This window comes from Phyllostomus discolor, chromosome 4 (assembly GCF_004126475.2).
Source record: "Phyllostomus discolor isolate MPI-MPIP mPhyDis1 chromosome 4, mPhyDis1.pri.v3, whole genome shotgun sequence".
Taxonomy (NCBI): domain Eukaryota; kingdom Metazoa; phylum Chordata; class Mammalia; order Chiroptera; family Phyllostomidae; genus Phyllostomus; species Phyllostomus discolor.
In genome coordinates, this window is record NC_040906.2 from 113,153,928 (window position 1) to 113,177,178 (window position 23,251).

At 42.3% G+C, this 23,251-nt stretch overlaps 1 protein-coding gene across 4 annotated transcripts in view; it reads right to left on the reverse strand.

The window, feature by feature from the left end:
- Nucleotides 1-23,251, reverse strand: part of MOCS1 (molybdenum cofactor synthesis 1) — a 37,245-nt gene that overhangs the window by 1,923 nt on the left and 12,071 nt on the right. For 2 of the 4 annotated variants that reach the window (XM_028509792.2, XM_036024072.1), the window contains exons 4-10: nt 8,468-8,632; nt 6,274-6,335; nt 5,843-5,954; nt 5,367-5,479; nt 4,745-4,855; nt 2,361-2,481; nt 1,789-1,836 (exon numbers count right to left, since the gene is read on the reverse strand). In XM_028509792.2, coding sequence (XP_028365593.1) covers nt 1,789-1,836; nt 2,361-2,481; nt 4,745-4,855; nt 5,367-5,479; nt 5,843-5,954; nt 6,274-6,335; nt 8,468-8,632 — 732 coding nt within the window. Of the gene's footprint in view, nt 1-1,773; nt 1,837-2,360; nt 2,482-4,744; nt 4,856-5,366; nt 5,480-5,842; nt 5,955-6,273; nt 6,336-8,467; nt 8,633-23,251 lie in introns of all 4 variants that reach the window. The other 2 variants (XM_028509796.2, XM_028509795.2) reach the window with 2 other exon arrangements.

A 23,251-nucleotide genomic window follows, 5' to 3' on the forward strand; every position in this document is an offset into this window, starting at 1 on the left:
AGATTCCTAGTCAGAGCACAGGCCTGGGTTGCAGGTTCAGTCCCTGGTTGGGGCATATATGAGAGGCAACCAATTGATATTTCTCACGTTAATGTTCCTCTCCCTCTTTCTCCCTCCCTTCCCCTTTCTATATAAGTAAATAAATAAATTAAAAAAAAATTAAAAAAAGAAACACCTAAGGTCTGAAGACTGAAGCCTGGATCAGGTGACCTCCCCATGTCTCTCCATTTTCTTAAAAGAAAACTACAGTGAGGTCCCAGCCTGAATTAGCAATTATGGGTACTCTCATCTTCACATTCTCTATGACCAGTTAATAGTAATCATATCGTTGACAGACTAGCTACTAATGGAAATATTTATTCTATTAAACAATGTCTTTCAAGCCCCCTCAAGCACATCAGAAGTGCATACAAAACGACAGGCAGATTCCAACAGTCCTGAGGGCCTCAGGAACCTCACAGGCTCTTGTCACTCAAAGGGTGGTCTACGGACCAGCAGCACCAAGCACCATCTGAGAACTGTTAGAGAAGCAGAATCCCACTCAGGCCTCCCAAATCTGCATCTGATATAACAAAACCCCCAATGATTCATGTAATCCAGAGAGGACCTCTTGGTTTCTAGAAACCAGACTAGTTATTCTATATCCTGCAGAGTAACCATATACCTTGTGAAGCCAAACAGGTCTCCCAACTTCCAGCTTTCCATCATGCTCTGGACCCCCTACCTTGTCAATGTCAGAGGCACAAGCTCTCTTCTAAGAGGGCCGTCAAGGCATCCCCCACTCCTTGCTATCAGCTGTGTCAGTGTGGCTCAAGGCCCAAAAGAGGACTATGATGCTGGAGGTGGGGGACAAGAGATGATCAAGTTTGCTTCCCAGTGGAGCTCTTTGGTGAGTGGCCTTTCCTTCTCTGAGTGGCTAATGTGGAAGGATGGTCCCTGGGCTGTCCACCCCACTGCAGCCTACTCCCTTCTGTGTTGTGGGCTCACTCTGCTCCAGCCTCTGCAGAAATGTATTCCTTCCCCTAGTTTTCCTCACTGTTCTCTTGCCTAGTGGTACGATGCAGGGGCCCAGGTCTCGCTGTGGCCAAGGGGGTGAGGATGTCTTGCTCTAGTCTGGGCCTTGTGCCAGAGGGTAACAGCATCCCTGATGCTCCTCACAGCCCAGCCTGTTCCCCAGGCACGAGACCACAGCCCTGTGACAAAGATGTTTTTGTCTGAAGCATCCTCCATAATGAGAGATGTCCTAATCTCTTAGGTCTCTGGGAGTTGGGGAATTAGGAAGTAGAGGCCATGGCTGTGTCCTCCCTGAGAAGAAGAGTAGCATCCTTAGCCTGCTGCCTCAAGCTCGACCCCACATAGAAGCTTGGAACACACTGCCCAATGGGTGCTAGTGATCCAGATGCACCCTGAGCAGGCCCATACTACGTAGGGGAACTGTACCCAAGCTGGGACATTCTAGAGCTGAGGACAGGGTCTCTGTCTTAACCAGCAGTTCTATATTCAGAGAACAACTTAGTGATCATTAAATCTAAGGGGCCGCACCCCAATTTCTGGTGAGATCGAATGATTATTTTTGTGGCAGGTTTAGTGAAGGGGAGCCGTGCACAGGGAAGAACAGAAGCAGTAAAGGCATGGAGGGGTATGCAAGGATGAAGGAAGAACAAGAAAAATAAGGCTGAGAACATCAGGATGAAATGCAGGATCTAGGGGTGCCTCATGGCAGGAGCCCCACCCCACAGGAACCCCCAATGACAAGGGTGAGTGGTTACGTACTGCTGGGTCACCCACCGATGAGGATCATGGGCCGGTTCTTCGTCTGGGAGATGCTGAACATGCCTGGGGTGAGGGGAAGATGGGGAGTAGAGGAGAGCAGGAAAGGGGAGAGAAAGGGTGGGGGGAGGGTTCAGTGATACAAACATGGACACAGTAGAGGGACAACCCGTGTACATGCACTCATCTATGAGCACCTGACAAAGCCCCCACTGTATACTGCAGGGCCACCCATGACTGAGCCCAGAAGCCTGTGGATACCAGGACCTGCCCCCCTGACAGAAGGCAATGTGTGGGAAGAGAGAGGGGCAATAACACCCCTTTCCCCCCACCTAATAAAACAGTCCAAGAGAATTCAGGGCCCCCTCTCCTGTGCAGTCTCTGCTGTGTCAGCTTCCCAAAGAGGAGAACCATCAACACACCCCAGATCTAGGGGTCCAACGGGGGTGACTGGGAGCAAGGACAACACTGAGTCCCCCTGGCTCCCTGTCAGGCTGTCCTTTGTCCTCTCAACCCAAACTATGGCATCCCTCCTGCTGACAGTGACCCACTCACCACGTGGCCTGGCCTTCCCCACTCCTGCCTCTTACCTGCATGCTGCCGCTTCTTCCTGCCCACGGCGGCCCCAATGATTCTCAGCAGCTCCTCCTCGGAGGCCCCAGCCCGCAGGTGATCCCGTAGGGATACCTCTGAGTTCCCAAAGAGGCAGACCTGTGGGGTGATCATGGGGGTGAGGACAACATGCATTTACCCCTGAGCCTTGGCCCCAACCTTAAAGACCCCCACAGTCTGAGCACCAGTGCCCAGGCCTCCCATGGCCAGGGCCTAGTCAGGCAGGACTTCCCACAATGAGGGGCAGAGGATGGAGGAGTCAGAGATGCTGAATGTCAGGAAGCAAAATCAGACATCCAAGGCCTGTTTCTCACTTATAGTCATGTCACCTTCAGCTTGTAGAGTGTACTTTTAAAAATTAAAGAATTGGCAACAGAGAGAGCACATCAAAATCCAGATCTATACTTTTTCCTAAGACATTCCATGAAATGGCCACTTCATGGTCATGAGAGGACCACAGTTAGTTGGAGGTGAGTCCTGGCAGTCGCCTCTGGACATGGCATGCATGTTCCATTCCCTTCAGTCCCCTCCTGGGCTCTTGCCTCATGGACATTACCCACCTGCCCCTGTCCTACTCCAGTTTGTGACCCCTGACTAGGGACAGAACAGCAGAGGGCTGGTGGCGATGGCTTCCTGTGCCCATTCAAACTTGACTCAGTGCTCCCCAGCTCTGAGAGAGGCTGAGTGCTCTGGGGGCCCACGGATAAGTAAGGCAGTTCCGAGAAGGAAGATACCTGCCATGCCCCCACAAAACCTACTGTGTGCCAGCTCCATATGGGGCACTGTGGACTCAGAGACAGAAGAATGTCTGAGAAGCCCCTGAGGGCAGAGGCCACCAGAGAAGACAGGAATGGGATCTAAATGGAGGTAGGAACACGTACTTCACCACACTGGTTAGTCTCATCCCTCACTCCCCCACCAGGCCCCAGGGTATGCTCTCTGCCCCCCCGCCCCCCATGAACTTCACTTTCCAGGTTCCCCTCCAGCTGGCTTCCACCTGGGTTTGGCTGATGAGAAATAAGAGGGAGAGAGGAAAGAGAGGCTGGGCGTTTGCTCCCTGCTTCCCCCCTACTCTGACTTGTTGGAGTGGCTGCTCCCCTCCACAACTACCACACCAACCAGGAGGCCACTCTGCCAGCCTCCCACTCCCACTGGGCCCCAGTGACACTGCCTCCCCATTCTGGTTTCTTGCCCCCCGGGGATGGAAACAGCTGCTGCTCATGGAGTATCTTAACATCCCTCACTGGTCTCATAACCTGTACTATCAGTAGCTTCTTCAGTCCATTTCCTTCAGAATCCCACCTTCCATTTCCTACAGGGCCCAGACTGATACACCACCCATGGTGCAGGTCAATTGTATATCTCCAGCTCAGAAAGGTCTTTTTAGCTTTATGACAACAGCTGGATGATTTCTTTTGGATCTGAACCCAACCGACCTTCACCCCCACCCCCACCTCAATCCTAACCTGCCCCTGAAGTTGACCAGCTACCTGGATGCCTCTGTCTCTTCCCTCCAGCCACACAACCAAGTTCCCTCATTCCCCCTTCCCATTTTCACCTTACACTCTTACATATTTGGGACATTGCTAAATGGCCATCTAACCAGGCTTCTGATTTCCACATTCAACCTGTGGATTATTCTTCCTAAAACACCAATGGGAATTCTGCTCCCCGTGCTCTGAAACTGCACAGTGCCCCACTGTCGACAGAACACTATGCCCCCTCCACCTGTGCATTCAAGCCCCCACAATGTTTCTCCCTGCATCTGACTTCAGTCCTCCCTGGCCATACTAGGATGAGCCCCAGATATGCCCCCTCCCCTGCCCTCACTTCTACCCCAGCCATCCTTCAGGGCTCACCAAGGTCCATCCCCTTTACGATCTGCTGGGCCACTCGGCTGACACAGCATCCTGCACTTACACACATGATCAGCTTTTTCTGGTCTCTCCAAAAAGGCTCTGTGCCCCCAAAGGGAAGGGGCAGGTCTATGCCTCCCTGTTATCTGCCCCCAGGACAGAACGACAGCACACACTCTTAAAGATGAGTAATGGAGGCTGGTTTCAGAACTGGCAGAGTGCAAAGTGACCTTTCATGGCCCCCCCAAGTGGTAGCACTGAGTCCTGGAAACTGGACCCAATGAGCTGCGAGTTTTTCAGGGACCCAAGGGAGAAAGGAAGGAATCAGGCTGATGGTTCCATGGGAGCCATGAGCCCACCTTCCCCTGCTGCTCCCCCACACGCGCTCCACAGATCTGACCCAGTTTCACCAACCACCCTGTGTGCCCTGCTGGTCTCCCCTCCAATCAGGGAGCACTGGCAGGAAGAGATTTTCAGAACACAGAGGTGGAGAAGGGGATACTCACCTTGAGGTTCCCATCAGCTGTGATTCGCAGCCGGTTACAGGTACCACAGAAATGCTCAGACATGGATGTGATGAAGCTGACCTGGCCTCGGAAGCCAGGAATTTTAAAGGCCTGGGTAAGGAGGGAAAGAAGGGCAGTGGAGGGGACATGGGTGGAGATGAGCCAGTGAGTGTCAGCTCTCACTGCCTGACATCAGAGCCCTCACTCCATGGCCCTCTGCAGTGCAGCCCTTGGAAGGGAGCACCCAAGACCCCCAGACAACAGAAGACTGTGGTGCATGGATGGGATGAGCTCTCTGCCTGTGCCTGGCCTGTCTGAGAGCAAACCCGCTGAGCATACGGGGAGCACGGCCAGAGCAGGCCCCGTGGAAGCGCAGACTGAGCAACCCCTCCATCACTCACCAGAGTGTGTCCTGGGACAAGTCACTCAAGCCCTGTCCCATGCCCGGCCTGCCTCTGCATCTAGGAGAAGGGAGGCTGCTGTGACAGTACTGACATGCTTCCTGCTAAATGGTACTGTCCTGAATTGCTGTATTGATCTCAGTATGGCCCCTGCCAGCTCTCCTGTCTTAAGGTGGAGGCATGACCTTCCTCCCCACCTAGCCCCCAGGCTGCCCCCCAACCTTGGCTGTGCTGGATTCCTCCTCAGGCAGCTTCTCCAGCTCTGGCCACTGCTGCTGGAGGGTGTCCAGCATCTCTTTGTAGCTGACCATCTTCTTGAAGTTCCACTTGTTGCCTGTATTGGGGTTGGAGGCTCCTGAGTCACAGTGCTGTAGGAGCACAGGGGCTTCGGGTCCAGCCTCCCACACAGCCCAGGAATCAGTTCTCTCAGAATTGAGGTCAGGTGGCCCTGCCTAAAAGCTCATCACTGAAAAGCCTCTGATGCCCCATTGTAGCCCTAGTCTTAGCACCTGCCTGGGCCCCTCCCCACCATCCCTGTAGACATTTCTACATACACAGCACAGTTTGAGGTCAGCAGCACCCACTGTGCGAGCCAGACCTCACTGCCCCACTCCACCCTTCCAGGGGTCCCCCAGGGGCCCCATGTTCTGCTGACCGGCCCAGCCTCCTCTCCCCTCCCCAACCCCACATCACTGACCATCAAAGGGCATGTACTCTATGAAGCGCACATCCAGGGGGAGGCCCTTGGTCAAGGCCACAAAGTCTAGGAGCTCGTCTTCATTCAGGCCTCGCATCACCACACAGTTCACCTGCCCAGGGGACAAAGGGACCATGAGGGCTGTTCCCCAGGTTTTGCAGGGATGACCTTTGGGGATCCAGAACGTGCCTTGTCTCTCCACTAGAGGTCCCAATCCTTGCTTTACCTTACAGGGCTCTTTGGATTGGGAGATTCCATGGGGCCACATTTCCCCCCTCCCTTGTGGGGTGATGGGCAGAGCTGGGTGCAGTGGATAAGGAGGTGTGGTGGGGGGACATGGAGCTGACAAGGACCGGAAGCTGACAGCGAAAGGCCAAGCCAGGGTGGAGGGGACAGGAAGCCAAGGGCCAGTAGCAGTGGCATGTCCTCACCTTCACAGGACTGTAGCCCAGCTCGATGGCCTTGTGGATACCCTCCATGACCTTGTGGAAACCTGCGGGGAGCAAGAGAAAAAGTCCAGGAACCTCCTCCCTCTCCTGGACCCCCTCACACCCATGAGGAAAGGAAGCACCAGAGCTGCAAGGAGTCTCAGAGACCACTGAGTCCGGGGACTGGCAAGCGTTTTCTGTAAAGGGCCAGATTGTAAATATTTTAGGTTTTGCAGGCCAAGTGGCAAAGTTGAGGATATTATGGAGGTTTATTCATAAAGATTTTATTGACAAAACTCAGAATATAATAATAATTGAGTATATTTTTATAATATGGGTCTACATATGGAATGGAAGAAATGAATTACTTTTACAGGGATAATATTTTGCTTGATTTGGGTTCATAGTTAAGTTAATGTTCCCTATCATCAAAACTGATTGCAAATGTTACTTGCAAAATCCATGCTTCATTCGCAGGCTGTTAAAAAGCAGGCAGGGGCCTGATTTGGCCCCTGGGCTGCAGTGTGTGAGCCCTCTTGGTCCACAGGAGGAACCCGAGGCCCCAGAGAGAAGCAGTGTCCTGCTGGCAGCCTTACGACACATCTCTCAGAATGCAGGTTTCCTGACTCCCTTATCAAGGCTTTCTCCTCAACAGCTTGTCTGTTCATACAATCTGCATATTCCCAACAAGCACTTACTGTGCACGGGAGTTGGGCCAGGGCTGGTGAGCATTTCCTATGCATGTGGTTCTCACCTATCTTTGTGCTTAACCCCAGGCTGGCTTGTCTTTACCCTGGCTCATCTCAGCTCACTCCTATATCCAAACATTTGAGCATTTACTGATGCTTCAGAGTTTGGTGATTGTGTGTGTTTCCCAGCCAGGACATCATGCTGAGGGAAGGTGGCCTGGGGATGGCCTTCCCGGTGTCCTTGCAGCATTTCTGGATGGCCCAGGGAGGAATGTGCAGCTTTCATACAAAATGTGGTTAGGATAATCTAGAACTTCTTTCCTCTGTAAAGCACTCTCCCCTCCAATAGGAAGCAGCAGGCACAGGAGTCTGAATAGGGAGGAAGATCCAATGTTAGGGCACACAGTCTCCAATCCTCATTCTAGGAAAGGAGACACAGAGATGGGGTGGGGGGATGTGGGGGATATAGATGTGTGTGGGGGTGGGGAGGGTAAAGCCCACAGACACACCTTCTACTTTCCTACCTCACAGCCCTGGCTGGTTCTCAGCTGAGATTCTCCCTCAGAGTAAGCTTGCTGGATCTGAATCCCTGGCCCCTGCCCAGTCCCTCAAGGCCCAGTGTTCATGCCTCCTCTTTGAAGCCCTCTAGGTCTCCCCCAGCTAGGAGTTCTCTCTCCCTCTCTGTGGTACTTTAATTGACACCACTAGACAATTAAATCTAGTGGCATCGCACCTTTTGTACCTTAGTAGCCTGTCCTACAGGGCAATGTCAAAGTCCCCTCGGTGCCTGGAGCAGACCTTTGCAGAGGGCAAGGACTCCCAAGTACTTCCTCAGCACATGGAGGGGTGTGTTCAGGGAGTCACACTGTGAGGCAAGAACCTCTGCCCCAACATGAGACCCAAGACCCAAGAGATGTGAGCAGGCGGTGGCCTAATGAGACCCAGGGCTATGGCCAGTCTACTTCCTCAGCCCCACCTTCCCTGAGGAAGCCCAGGGAGGAGGCTGAGGAAGTGCCTGTGCAGGGGGTGAAGGGAGAGGCTTATATCCAGGATGGGCACAGAGAGCACCACTAGGGACTGCTGGGGGCCCCCACCTGGCAGTGCAGGCACCTCAGGACAGCTACTTCTACCCTGGGTGGCCCCACATTTCTTCAGAGCTCATTATATGGTAACCAACTCATCCCAGTGTGCCAGGGACTACCTTGTTTTAAAACAGAAAGTCTTGAGTTCTTGAAACACTCTTAGTCCTGGACAAACTGGGGTAGGAGGAAAGGCATGGCTGGGGGAGGTTGGCCACCATAGCTCTTAGCATCTGATCCCCAAAAGTCCCTAGGGATGTGGCTATAAAGGCGAGGGACATTTGGTCCAGGTGAGGGGTGAAGCCTAGGCTTATCTATAGCCCAGATACCAAGAGCGAGATACTAGGCCTCTCATCACAGCCCCAGCCACAGCTCTCAATTATGGACACCTTGGACGGACACCCTCCACTGTGAGTTGCATATGATCACCTTTCCTGCGGACGATGAACTCAAACTTGGCTGGCACCAGTGTGTCCAGGCTGATGTTGATGGCATTGAGACCCGCTTTCTGAAGCTGAGGCAGCAGCCGGGCTAGGTTGATGCCATTGGTGGTGACACCGATGGTCCTCAACCCCTCCAGCTGATGGAGCTGGGCTGTAGAAAGAAGAGGAGGAATTGTCAGCCTCCTTGTTTTTGGCGAGGCCAGGGGAAGGGCTGAGTCCAAATAAGATGCATGGAAAAGGAGCTTTCTGTGGATCTCAACTTATAAGGCTAGTTTAGTAAGAAACATGAGACTAAAAATAATGATAAAAATAACATAAAAAATTAAATACTGAGTGTTTACTCTGCTTAGAGCTCTTAGTGCATGAGCTCATTGAAGAGTCACAATAATAATGATCCCCATTTAATAGATAAGGAAAGAGAGGCTCAGAGAGATTGAGAAAATTGCTTCAAGTCACACAGCTAGTAAGAGGAAGCTTTGAGAATAAAAATCATGTGTATTTGACCCCAGAACTATGCTCTTAATAATTAACTCACAGGTCCTGATACTCTGATTTGGATTATGCACTAAACTGACTCCTCCAATCCACCAAAAATTTCTAGAAATAACAGGATTAAAAAAAAAAAACCTGCCCTGACTGGTGTAGCTCAGTGGGTTGGGCATTGTCCCACAGACTGAAAAGTTACCAGTTTGATTCCAGTCAGGTCACATGCCTGGGTTGTGGGCCAGGTCCCCATTTGAGGGTGTTCAAAAGGTAACTGATCAATGTTTATCTCACACATTGGATGTTTCTGTCCCTCTTTTTCTCCCTCCCTTCTCCTCTTAATAATTAGCCCTGGCTGGTATGGCTCAGTGGATTGAGTGCCAGCCTGTGAACCAAAGGGTCACCCATATAATTCCCAGTCAGGGCACATGCCTGGATTGTAGGCCAAACCACCAGGAGAGGGCGCCCAAGAGGCAACCACACATTAATGTTTCTCTCCATCTCTTCCTCCTTTCCCCTCTCTCTAAAAATAAATAAGTAAAATCTTTAAAAAAATAAATAAAATAATTAATTTTAAAAAACCACAATAGCATTGGAAGTCAAGAAAGAATGTCTTTAATGGCCCAGAAAAGTGGAGAAATACTGAAAGATAGAAAGCCGAGGGAGATAAAATGAAATGAGGAGACCACAGCCCAAAGCACAAACAGAAGAAGGTTCTGTACAAAGTGGGAGAGTGACTAGCATGCACCATGCTTAGCAGTCACATAGACAGGGAGTGGAAGCGTCCTTGGTTATGTTAAGGAGGTTGCCTTTCTATGGAATTATAGCTGGATGAGTTGGGCAAGTTGGCCTTCTTCTCATTCCTAGGAGCAGGAAGAAGGCAGCAGCCTTTACCCCAAAATAGAGTGCTTACGCTAGCCAAAGTGGGTGGGGGAAGCCTTGAGTAAGCTGCTGATACTCAGGAGACATGGAAGCCCTGAAGCCCAGAAGCCTGGCAAGACCTCACGTCCCTATCCACAACCTCAGGGGCAACTAGCATAAGCAGAAACAGCAGTGACAGCCAGGCCAGGATAGCACGGAATCAACAAACATTTAAAGACAATACTGAGAAAGAAAGATAGATTCCATAAATAGAGAAATGAAAGAGGAAGAAGTAAGAGAGATAAAAGAAGATGATTCTTTTAAAATTCTGAGTTAGATGAACATAGGTGCAAAAATCCTCAACAAGTAGAAGCAAACCGAGTTCAATAATACATTAAAAGGGTCATACACCAAGATCAAGTGGGATTTATTCCAGGAATACAAGTATAATTTAACATCCACAAATCAATCAATGTGATATACCACCATTAATAAAATGAAAGACAAAAAACTTATAGTCATCTCAATACATATAGAAAAAACACTCAACAAAATTCATTATATATTCAAGATAAAAACTCTCACCAAAAGGATATAAAAGGAATGTTGCTCAACATAATAAAGGCCATATATAATAAGCCCACCTTGAACATCATACTTAATGGTGAAAAGTGCAAAGCTTTTTCTCTGAGATTGGGAACAAGATAAGGATGCCCACTCTCACCACTTCTATTCAACACAGTATTAGAAGTCTTAGCCAGAACAATTAGCCAAGAAAAATAAATAAAAGTCATCTAAATCAGAAAGGAAAAAATAAAACTGTCACTGTTTGCAGATGACATAATATAAAACATAGAAAACCCTAAAGGGTCCACCTAAAAACTGTCAGAACAAACAAATTAAGTGAAGTTGCAGAATACAAAGTCAATATTCAACAATCTGTTTCCTATACACTAATAACGAACTATCAGAAAAAAAAACAATTAGGAAAACAGCCCCACTTACAACTCCATTGAAAATAATAAAATACATAGTAATCAACTGAACCAAGCAGGTGAAAGACCTGTGCACTGAAAATTCTGAGACACTGATAAAAGAAATTGGAAAAGACACAAATAAGTGTCAAGATAAGGGGCAAGATATTCTGTGCTCATATACTGAAAGAATCAGTATTTTGAAAATGTTCATACTACTTAAGGCAATCTACAGATTCAATGCAACCCCTATCAAAATTCCAATGGTATTTTTCACAGAAATGGAACAAAAAATGCTAAAATTTGTGTGGACCCATGAAAGACCCCACATAGCCAAAATGATCTTGAGAAAGAAGAACAAAGCTGGAGGCATCATGGTTGCTGATTTCAACTTATGTTGCAAAGCTATAGTAATCAAAACAGTACGGTACTGACATAAAAACATATACATAGATCAATAGAACAGAATCAAGAGCCCAGAAATAAACTTACACATAAATGTTCAATTAATTTAAGGCACAGGAGCCAAGAATATACAATGGGAAAAGGACAATCTATTCAATAAATGAGGCTGGGAAAACTGCATAGCCACATGCAAAAGAATAAAACTGGACCACTATATTATACCATACAAAAAAAATCAACTCAAAATAGAACAAGGATTCATATGAAATGATAAAACTCCTAGAAGAAAAACAGGTGATAAACTTTTTGATATTGGTCTTGGTGATGAGTTGGATCTGATACCAAAAGCAAAGGCAACAAGAGAAAAAATAAACAAGCTAGACTACATCAAATGCTGTTCATTACAGCATTATTTAAAATAAGCCAAGACATGGAAGCCACCTAACTGTCCATCACTAGATGAATGGGTAAAGAAAATGTCACACATACACTAACACAAAGGAATACTCAACCACATAAACTCAGCCATTTGTGACAAGGACAGACCTTGAAGGCAATATACTGAGTGAAATAAATTAGACAGACAAATATGGTATGATCTCATTTATAAGTAAAATTAAAAAAAAGAAATCACAGATACAAAAAAACAGATTTGTGATTGCCAGAGGTGGGTGGTGGGGGTGAGTAAAATGGGTAAAAGGCAGTCAAAAGGTATAAACGCCCAGTTGTAAATCATCCCTGGGGATATAATGTACAGCATGGTGACTAGTTAATAATGCTTTATTGTATATTTGAAAGTTGCTAAAGATCTTAAACAGTCTCATCACAAGAAAAAACATGTATAACTAAGTGTGGTGATGCCTATTAACCACATTTATTGTGGTGATCATTTTGCCATACATACAAATATCGATTCATTATATTGTACACCTGCAACTAACACAATGTTATATGCCAATTATATCTCAGTACAAAAAGTCAGAGTTAATATTCCCTAGGGTTTAAATATTATATTCTGAAATGAGAAAAAGAACAAATTAGAACTCTAGAAAATAAAATATATATGGTTATAGGAAGACCATATTTTATAACTTTCCATATTCTTTATGGAAAGTTATAAAATATATGTAGTTATGGAAATATCAAGATATATAGAAAGTTATAAAATATATAATTATAGAAAGAAAATAACTTGATGAGAAAAAGCATGGACACTTATGAAGAGCAAATGAGCAAGCTGGAACACTGAGCAAAGGAATTCTCCCAGGCTGAACACAAAAGAACAAGAAGAAGCAGCAAAAAATACCTGCTCACATTTAAATCCAATAAAGTCTAGAGAAAAGATACTGTGCCAAAATGTCCATGACGGTTATCTTTGATCAGTAGTATTATTTTTTTTGATTTTTACATTTACTTGTCTAGAGATAAAACTCATTGCAAACCATACGAATGCATGAATCTTGGTGAAGAATCAGCTTGGCTCTGCAGAAGAGCAGACACCAGGGGTGATGTGCCCAAGTGAAGACTGGAAGAAAGCCTGAGAAAAAGGCATTGGAAGATCACAAATTGAGCCATCAGTTCAGGTAGGGGTGTGCAGAGGTGCCCGTGCTCATGGTATAGGACTAATACTGTCCAGAGAGAATACTGTCTGGACACTAATACTGTCCTTACCAGAGAGAAGTTATGTATGGTATTTTATAGAGCCTTTGATCTAAAGTTTCAATTCTAAGAGTTTACCTAAGTAAATAATCATGGATGTAAACAATACTTACTTGCAAGGATGTTTATGAGAGAGGAATGCATAATAAAAGGCAGTGGGAAATCATTCTGACCCAACAATAGAAAACTGGCCATATTCTAGGTGTGTCCAACCTTTTGGTGTCTCTGGGCCACACTAGAAGAAGAAGAGTTGTCTTGGGCCACACACTAAATACACAAATACTAACAAAACTGATGAGCAAAAAAAAAGATTTTAAGTAAATTTACAATTTTGTACTGGGCTGCATTCATAGCCATCCTGGACCTCATGAGGCCCATGGGCTGTGGGTTGGACACCTCTAGATGATGGAATGTTATGCAATCAAAAATGAGTCTGTATAATAATATGTTAGAATGGTGAGAGATAAACATGCTATAGTAAGTGCAGAGAACAGATTAAAATTAGCTAACATGATTTCACTTAAATATGGAATCTAAAAAACAAAATAAATGAACAAAACAGAAATAGACTAATAGATACAGAAAACAAACTGAGGTTTGCCAGATGGGAAGGAGGTTAGGAGTCTGGGTGAAAAAGGTGAGCTCAAGAGCACAAATCGGCAGTTACAGAACAGTCATGGGATGTAAAGTACAGCACCGGGAATATAGTCAATAATATTGTAATAACTGTATGGTGGCAGATGGGTACTAGAATTATTGGGGGTGTAACTTTGTAAATTATATAATTTTCCAACCACTATGCTGTATACTTAAAACATAAAATAATATTGAATGTAAACTGTAATCAAGAAAAAAAAAGTAAAAAACAAAACCAGTAGTTAAAAACTAAATGCAGGAAAAAAAACCCAGTATGTTGACAATGGTTGCTATTGAAAAAGTTATATATTTTTTGCTTATCTGAAATAAACATGTATTACTCTTGTAATAAGAAAATAAAATTTTAAACATAAAAGTTGTTTTAAACAAACAAAAAACCCAAAAAGCTTTACTCTGGGACTCTGCCAACAAGGGAAATTAGCAGTAGTTGCTGGTGCCCTCCATAGAGAAAATCTTGAGAAACTCATAGGAAGATGGACAAGCCTTTTGAACTGGTATGGGGGAGGGGAGCTGTAGCATGGGGTTGCAGGTGGCTGGCAGAGAATGCAAGCGTTAAAAATAAGTGCACAAGTCAACATTCTTCTTGCCCTCACCCCTTGATGCCTCAGAACAATCACTGCTCATCCCTTCACTGAAGAAATCAGTGGCTCATGAATCCACTGGTGGTAAACTCAGGAGTTGCTGAGCTCTGCTGGAAGAGCAGTTAAAGATGACAGGAAGGGAATTGACAACCTCCTGCATTCATTCCTCCACCCTCCCAAAGCCTCAGGACTGGTGGATTAAAATCAAGGGTGACTGTCTCCTTCCAAACCTGCTTCTCCCTGAGGGTTTGAAGGTGAAGACCTAAAAGACTGCCATATTATATACATTCAGGAAGTGCCATTCTCATCATAATCAAAACAAATAGCAGCCCATGCAGTTTTACATGGCAAGGCTGGTCATTTGGTGGGGAGGCAAACATGAGTGAATAACTGTGATATTCTGAGGTCTTGAGCTCCCTACACCTGTCAAAGACTAAAATCTGGCATTGATCCTTTTTTCACTAAGCAGAGTTATGTTTGTTACGTGCCACTGAGTCAACTCCGACTCCTGATGACCCTGTGAATGAGTGATGTCCACATGGCCTGTCCTCAACAGCCCTGCTCAGCTCCTGTAGACTCCTGCCTATGGCTTCTGTCATGCAGTCGGTTTATCTCATATTTGGTCTTCCTCTTTTCCTACTGCCTTCTATTCCCAGCTTTATTGTCTTTTCCAAAGAACCCTTCTTCTCATGATGTACTAGAACAGCTTCAGTATTATCATTTTTGCCTCCAGTGATGTTTTAGGGTTATTTGTTCTAGGATCCACTTGTTCATCTTTCTGGTAGCCCAGGATATCTGTAAAGCTCTTCAACACCATATGTCAAATGAACCATTTTTTTCCTATCAGCCTTCTTCACTGTCCAACTTTCACATCCATACACAGTAACTGGGAATATGAGTGTGTGGATGATCTTAGCCTTGGGGTCTAATGACACATCTTTGCATGCCCTTGAACATCTTTCCCAATTCATCTGTTGCCCTTCTGAGTCAGCCTTCTCTTGATTTCTTGGCTGCAGTCTCCATTTGAACTGCTACTGAAACAAAGTAAGCAAAATCTTTAAGGTAGACAATAAAGACATGGAAATTGTTAAAGCTGTATATTTATTCTGTAGTCATTGTGGTCTTCATGATGTTCACACGAAGTCCTGCTTTGGCACTTCCTTCTTTCAAATTCGTCAGAAGTTGTTTCAAATCATTGCAAGTAAGATGGTGTCATCTGCATTTCTTAACTTACTGATATTTCTTCCACTAATTTTTATTCCTTCTTATGAGTGTATCCCAGATTTTTTGTATGATATGTCCTGTATACAGATTAAACAAATAGGGAGATAAAATGCACCTTTGCCTATAGGAAACTATTCTGTCTCTCCATATTCTGTCCTGACAGTGGCTTCCTATCCACAACACAGATTACACTTCAGGACAATCAAGTGCTAGGGCACACCCACTTCTTTCAGAGCAACCCATAGCTTTTCATGACCCAGTAAAGCGGTTGAAGGCTTTACTGAAGGTTTTATCAAAAGTCTGTAAAATACAGACTGACTTTCTCCTGAAATTGTCTGGAGCTTTCCCATATCCAGCATATGTTTGCAATTAGACCTCCAGCGCCTCTTCCTTTTCCAAACCCAGCTTGAACATCAGGCATTTCTTGCTCCACAGGAGGTAGAAGCTTTGGCAAATCACCTTGAGCATCACTTTACTTGCGAGGGAAATTAGAGCAAGGGTCCTATAGTTACTACACTCCTTGGCATCTTCTTTCTTGAGAATTGGGATGTATATCAAATGTTTCCAGTGCCATACAAAAGAGCTAATATTTTAGGGGAACAAACTTGCAGGCTAAACTAAGGATACCCTGGAGAAGTACAACTAGTGCCCCCCAGAAAAATATATCTAAAATACGAAAAATAGAAGAAAAATCATTAAAACAGATATATCAGGTATGCAAAATGAACATGATAAACACAGTAAAAATAAAGGATATTTACAATATAAAACAAACAGTTTCATTTAATAAAACAAGGGAAAATGTTAAGTAAAAATATGATTGCAAAATAAAGAACACAAGAAATAAGATGAACAGTAATATAGACAGAGGAGAAATTAGTGAATTAGGAGGTAGCATTAAAGAGTTCTCCCAGGAAAAAAAGGAGAGATTAAGAAATCAAAATATAATTTAAGAACTGTGGAGGTTATAAGTAGAAGAGGCAACATCTAGATAATAGAGGTTCCAGGAAAAAAATTAAAATGGAGAGAAGGAAATATCTGAAGAAACAATGGAGAACTTTCCCCCCAACTTTAAAACAAACTGCCTAGTATTAAAAGAACAATTTCAATGTCAACTGAATGGATGAGGAAAAGCCTATGTTAGACATAGTCTAGTAAAAATTAAGAAAGTCAGATACAAAGAAGACACTCTAATAACTTCCAGTAAAAAAGAACATACCACTTGCTAAGGGCAAGAAGTGGATGGACAGACTTTTCCCAATAGCACACTGGCTGGAGGAGACAATGCAGGGAAACATAATAAAGGAATGAACCTTGAACCTAAAATTTTGTAAGCATTCAAATAACATTATCAAACTACTGCTACTTTACAACATCATAAAAACTACCTGGCTTGCCAGATTTAATTAGATTTACTATCCAAATTAGATTCCCCATTAGACCCACACTGAAAAACTGTTAGAGGAAATAAACAAGATGAAAAACAGATTTAGAAGATGCAACAATTATGGGCAATCAAACACCTCAGTAAAGTTTATTGTTATATTAAAAGACAGTGTGCTTACGAGAGACACAGGGGGAGACTATTTGTGATAACACACAAGAAAATTCTAGAAAATATCAACAATAAATGGGTTGGCAAAATCAAGGGCCTACACGTGTGTTAAAGTTCTTATCTTCTTAGGGAGATGGAGGAATCATTTATTTAAAAGCCAAAAAGGAGAAAAAAAAACACATATAAAAAGTATGGCAGATAAAAGATCATAGAAACAAGTCCCAATATGTCAATCATCACAATACAGGTAACTAGAATAACTGGTGAGTTACCAGGTAAAAGTCAGAGATGGTCAAATTTGATTTAAGAAAAAAAAAACACACAAAGTAACAGCTATGCGCTGTTATAACAGACTTATCTAAAGGATAAGAACACACAAAAAAGTTTATAAAGTCAAACAATGAAAATAGATTGAAGTTTTACTACAGCCATAAACAAGCTGATATAGCTTTAGTAAAATAAAATACATACATAGACTGTCAGGCCTAAAGTATTGTCATGGAGAGAAACCCACTACACAGTGATTCAAGATTTAATTTATGAAGAAGACAACAATTCTAATCACATGCAAATCTAATAAAATGTCCTCGATGACATATAAAATAAAAAGCAATAATATCTCTGAGAGAAATTAACAAATCTACACATTTATTATTGGCAGGCCATGCAGATAGAAAGCCAGTGAAGACAGAGATAACCAGAAGACTGAACAATAAAATTAACCAGCTGGATCCAATGAACAAATGTAAATATTTCCATCCAATAATTAAAAATTAGCCATTCTCTTAAAGCACACATAGAACATTTACAAAAGCTGCCAATATAGATCATAAAAATCTCAATAAATTCTAAATAATTATCATATAGATATATTATCCAACTACCACATGCTTAAATTATAATTTAATAATAAAAATGTAAATGAAAAACCCTCACATATTTGGAAATTAAAAACACTACTTCTAAATATTTCATGAATGAAAGAACAAATCAAAATAAACTTAAATATTTAGAACTAAATATTATAAAAGCAATGGGCTATCCCAGGATGGAAGCAGGAATAATAAAATAGAATACAAATATACTATAAGAGGTTCAACAAATCCAGACACTGGTTTGTTGACTAGCACAACAGACAAACCTCTGGCAAAACTTGTCAGGGGGAAAAAGAGATAAGGCACAAATAAAACACATTAAGAATAAAAAAGGACAAAATTGCAAGTAAAACTGAGACTCAAAAGATAATAAGAAAATATTACGAATAGTTTCACACCAATAAATTTGAAGTCAGAAATAACAAATGTCTAAAAATAAAAAAAACCTACCAAAGCTGATTTCAAAAGAAGTAGAGAACTTGAGTAGTACAATAACTATTCAAGAAATTGAAACAGCAGTTTAAAATCTCCCTGCAAAGAATATACCAGGCAGAGACAATGTTAAAGGTGAGATCGACCTTTCAAAAGCAATTACCACAGTTTATTACAAACTCTTGCAGATAAAAGAATAAGAGGGAATACTACCTGCTACGGTCTAAATGTCTGTGCCCCCAAACTCACATGTTGAAGACTAATATCCAATATGATGGTGTTAAAAGGTAGGGCCTTTGGAAGATGATAGGTCATGAGGGTAGAGGGAGTAGCACTCTCGTAAAAGGGATCCCACAGAGCTCCTTAGCTCCATCTGCCAGTGAAGATAAAATGGGAATTCTTCCACCCAGAAGGGAGCCCTCACCTGACCGTGCTGGCACCTTGATACTGGACTTCCAGCCTCCAGAACTGTGAAAAATAAGTGTTTGTTGTTTATAAGCTAACCAATCTGTGGAATTTCGTTATAGCAGCCTAAATGGACTAATAAACTACCTAACTCAGTTTTTGAAACTTAATACCAAAATTATGGAAAGGAAACTTATAAGACCATTTCATTCATGGATATAAATGCAAAAATGTAAATAAAATTTAACATACTAAACCTAAAAGTAGATAAATGCAAAGTATACCAGGACTAGGTTGAGTGTATTACAGGTTTAATATCAGAAAAGCTGTAAATGTCATTCAGAATAGTAAAGAAAAAAGTCATAAATTATTAAAACATACATAAAAATATATAATAAAAAACTTAGTAAACTAGGAAGGTAACTTCATTACCTTATAAAAGTTATTTGTAAAAATAAATCATATAAGAAACAATCTACATGAGGAAACATTAGAAGTAGTTTCATATTATCACTGTTATTCAACATTTTACTTAAGATCCTAGATAGTGACATAGGACAAAAAAAGGAAAGTAAAGGCATATAAATAGGAAAGAAAAAATAAATTATCTTTAGTTGCAGATGATATGGTTGCTTGTATATAAAACACCAAACAACCTAAACAGACATATCATAGCACTGACAGGAAAGTGAAGTCAATAAACCAACAATAACAAAATGAGAAAATGTAATTTGAAAAATGATGCTGTATCTGTCAAGATCCTAATATAAAATAGAATTCACCCCAGATTGTTAAAATAAAGGGACTTTATTGAAAAGACTACTTACAAAGGTATGGGCAGAATTAGGGACTCCAACAACGAATAAATAGTACAGCACTCAGACTAGCAACAATGGGGATCCTACTATACTTAGGGCCAAAGGGACATGAAGGGGAAATTAAGTTAGGAGTCCAGTTAAGTCATCATGGAGGAGAGGCTGCCCAATAAGAGTTCTAGTCCCAGAAGGAATATAGCTATTGTCAAAAACCCAGTGCAGAAATAGTGCAGGGTGCAGTGAGAAATAACCTGACCTCTCTGGCTGAACCAACCCATAGGGAACTCAACAGGCAAGGGATCCTGGGTGATGTTGTGTCTTGGGTTCAGCTACCTGGAGCAAAACGCAAGGCAAAGGAGGGAGATGGCTTTGGGTTGGTGGGTACGTGAATAAAAATGACGTTAATTATCCCCAATTTGACATACAGATGTAATGCAATTAAAATCCCAGGAGATACACAAATAATGAACATTCTGAAAAGGGAATTACAAAAATAATCAGTTTATAATACCATCAAAATAACAAAATGCCTAGGATTAATCAAAGTGAAAGACCTTAAAATGAAAAGTTTGCATTGCTTAAAGAAGTTAAAGAAGACATACATAAATGGAAACACAGCTCATGTTCCTGAGTTGTAAGACTTACCGTTAAGTGTCAATATTACCCAAAGCAATCAACAGAATCAGTGCAGTCTCCATCAAATTCCCAATGACTTCTTTTGTAGAATGAGAAAAGCCCATTCTAAAATTCATATAGAATATCAAGAGGCCCTGAATAGCCCAAACCATCTTGAAAAAGAACAGAACAGGAGGCCTCACACTTCCTGATTTAAAACCCATTACAAAGCCACAGTAATGAAAACAGTGTGGTGCTGGCATAAAGCAGACATACAGGCCAGTGGAATGGAATAGAGAGACCAGAAATAAATGCTCACGTGCACAATCAACTGATGTTTAAGGGGGCTGCCAAGACCATTGAATGAGGGAAAGAACAGGGTTTTTTTTGTTTGTTCTTTTTTCCAACAAATGGGGCTGAGAAAACTGGATATCCACATGCAAAAAAATGAAGTTGGATCCTTACCTAATACCATATACAAAAATTAACTCAAAGTGGATCAAGGACCTAACACAATAACAGTCTTGGAAGAAATCACAGGACAAAAGCTTCACAATGCTGGATTTGGCAATGACTTCTTGGATGTAACTCCAAGGCACAGGAAACCAAAGAAGAATGGACTTCATGACAATTTTAAAATTTGGGCATTAAAAACACTCTCCATAGAGTAAAAAGCAACCCACAGGATGAAAGAAAATACTTGCAGATTTATCCTATTATGGATTAATATCCAGAATAACAGAAAGCTCCTAAAATTCAGTAACAACAACCAAAAACAAAAAAACAAACAACTGAATTCAGAAATGGGCAAAAAACTTGAAAAGATATTGTTACAAAGTATATATACAAATGGCCAATAAGCACATGAAAAGGTGTTTAACATCACTAACCATTAAGGAAATGGAAATCAAAACTGCAATGATACACTACCTCATACCCATTGTGATGGCTACTATCAAAAAAAGATAAAAACAAGTGTTGGCAAGAATGTGGAGAAACTGGGGTGCTTGTCACTGCTGGTGGGAATGTAAAACAGTACAATCATTGTGGAAAACAGTATGGAGGTTTCTGAAAAAAATTAAAAATAGGACTACCGTACGACCCAGCAATTCTACTTCTGTCTCTTTGAAAGCTAGATCTCAGAAGTACTGCTACATCTAGGTACATAGCAGTAATGTTCACAACAGCTAAAAGCGGAAGCAACCTAAATTGACCAATGAATGGATTATCAAAATGTGGTATATTCATACATGGATTCGGCCTTAAACAGAAAGAACATTCTATAATACGTTATGACATGAATGAACTTTGGGAACATTATGCTAAGTGAAATAAGCCAGTCACAAAAGACAAATACTGTATGACTCCACTTACATGAGGTTCTTAGAGCAGCCAAAAACCATAAAGACAGAAAGTACAATGGTGATTGACAGGGCCTGGGAGAAGAGGGGAGAATCGGGATTTACTGTTTAATACATGTAGAGTTTCAGACTTATAAGATGAAAAGACTTACGACTATGGATGGTGGTTATGGCTGTACAACGATGTGAACATATTTAATATTACTGAACTGCATGCCTAAAAGTGGTTAAGACAGTAAATTTTATGTTACATGTATTTTAAAACAATAAAAAAACCCAAAATAATACAACAGAATTTTCCATGGAATTTGGTAAGCTGATTCTAAAATTCACATGGATAAAGCTTAGTACAGCTAAAGCACTGCTGGAAAACATAGAGGCTTCTTGCCCTGTTGGATAGCAGACGTACACACAGCGACAGTGATTAAGACTGCATGAAACTGGCACAGAGACAGACCAGCTAATTGAAAGAACAGAATAGAACCCAAATCAGAGCAATGCCCACCTGGCAGATTTATAGAGGAAGTGGAGACTACTCAATACAAAGAAACTAGAAAAAATGACTATCTCATGGAAAACAATAAAATTGGATGCCCCCAAATCACCCACAGATGAACTAAGGACTTAAATGTAAAAATCAAAATGTTAAATGTTTTAGTGAAAAACCAGGCAGTTGTTCTGACTTTGAATGAGGAGTTTCATTAACAAAATGCAAGAAACACTAACCATAAAAGACAAAACAGATACATTTAAGAACTGCCATTGCTTCAAAGAACTGTTACACACAATGTGGCAATTTTTTTTCAAAATGGGAGAAGATATTTGCAACATAAAGAACTTTTACCAAACCAATATGAAAGGACCAATTGAAAAATGGGCAAAAGACCACCTTCTGTTGCGCAGAAAAAGAAATACACACACACACGTGTATATACACATATATTTATGTGTATATATCTATATGTATATGTGCAAACACATATACATGTATATGTATATTCATGTATACATATGTATATATACATACATGTATTTATACATGTGTGTATAAAAATAAACATGTGAAGAGATGATTGACCTCATTCTTGAAGCCACATAAAATAACATTTTACACCTGTTCAAGTGGCAACAGTCCAGAAGGTAACACTGAGTGCCAGGGCAGATGTGGGTTTGAAAGGGTTTCTTACGTGCTGCTGGCAACAATGTAATTTAACACAACCACTTAATAAGATAACGTCAAATTGTCTTCCAAAGTTACAATTCACATATTCTATAACCCAGTTATTCCACTTCTAGAGAAACTATACAGCAGGATAGCTGAATGTGAATAAAAATGTCTAAAGCAGCAAAGTTTATAACATCAAAAAACGGGAAACAATCCAAATGCTCACGACCAACATGACTGTGAGTACCCACGTAAAGGAACAGCAGATCACAGAGAAGAGGAATGAACTGCAAACTCAGTGACATGCATGAACTCCAGTGCATCAAAAGAGTAAGCTCTGAATGGCTACGCACGGCGTGACACTTAAAGTTCAAAGCACTATATCTCATTTTTAAAAAGCAATGATGAACACAAAATTTAGGAGTGTTTCTCTCAGTAGGGGAGGTACAGGAGAGAGAAGTCCACATCTGTGGTTATAAGTTATTGCCAATGTTCTTATTCTCTCCCCGACCCCCCAAAATAATGGTGAGGTAGTCGGCTTACTTGGGAATGTATAACATTATTAAAACTTATAAATAAATTAGTATGAATAAAGTAAAACAGGCCATGCATGCACTAATGATGAGACTATCTTATGAACTAAGGATCAACTAGAGTTCATCAAAAATGAAACAAAACAAAAAAAAGCTTCGTCCCTTTTCAA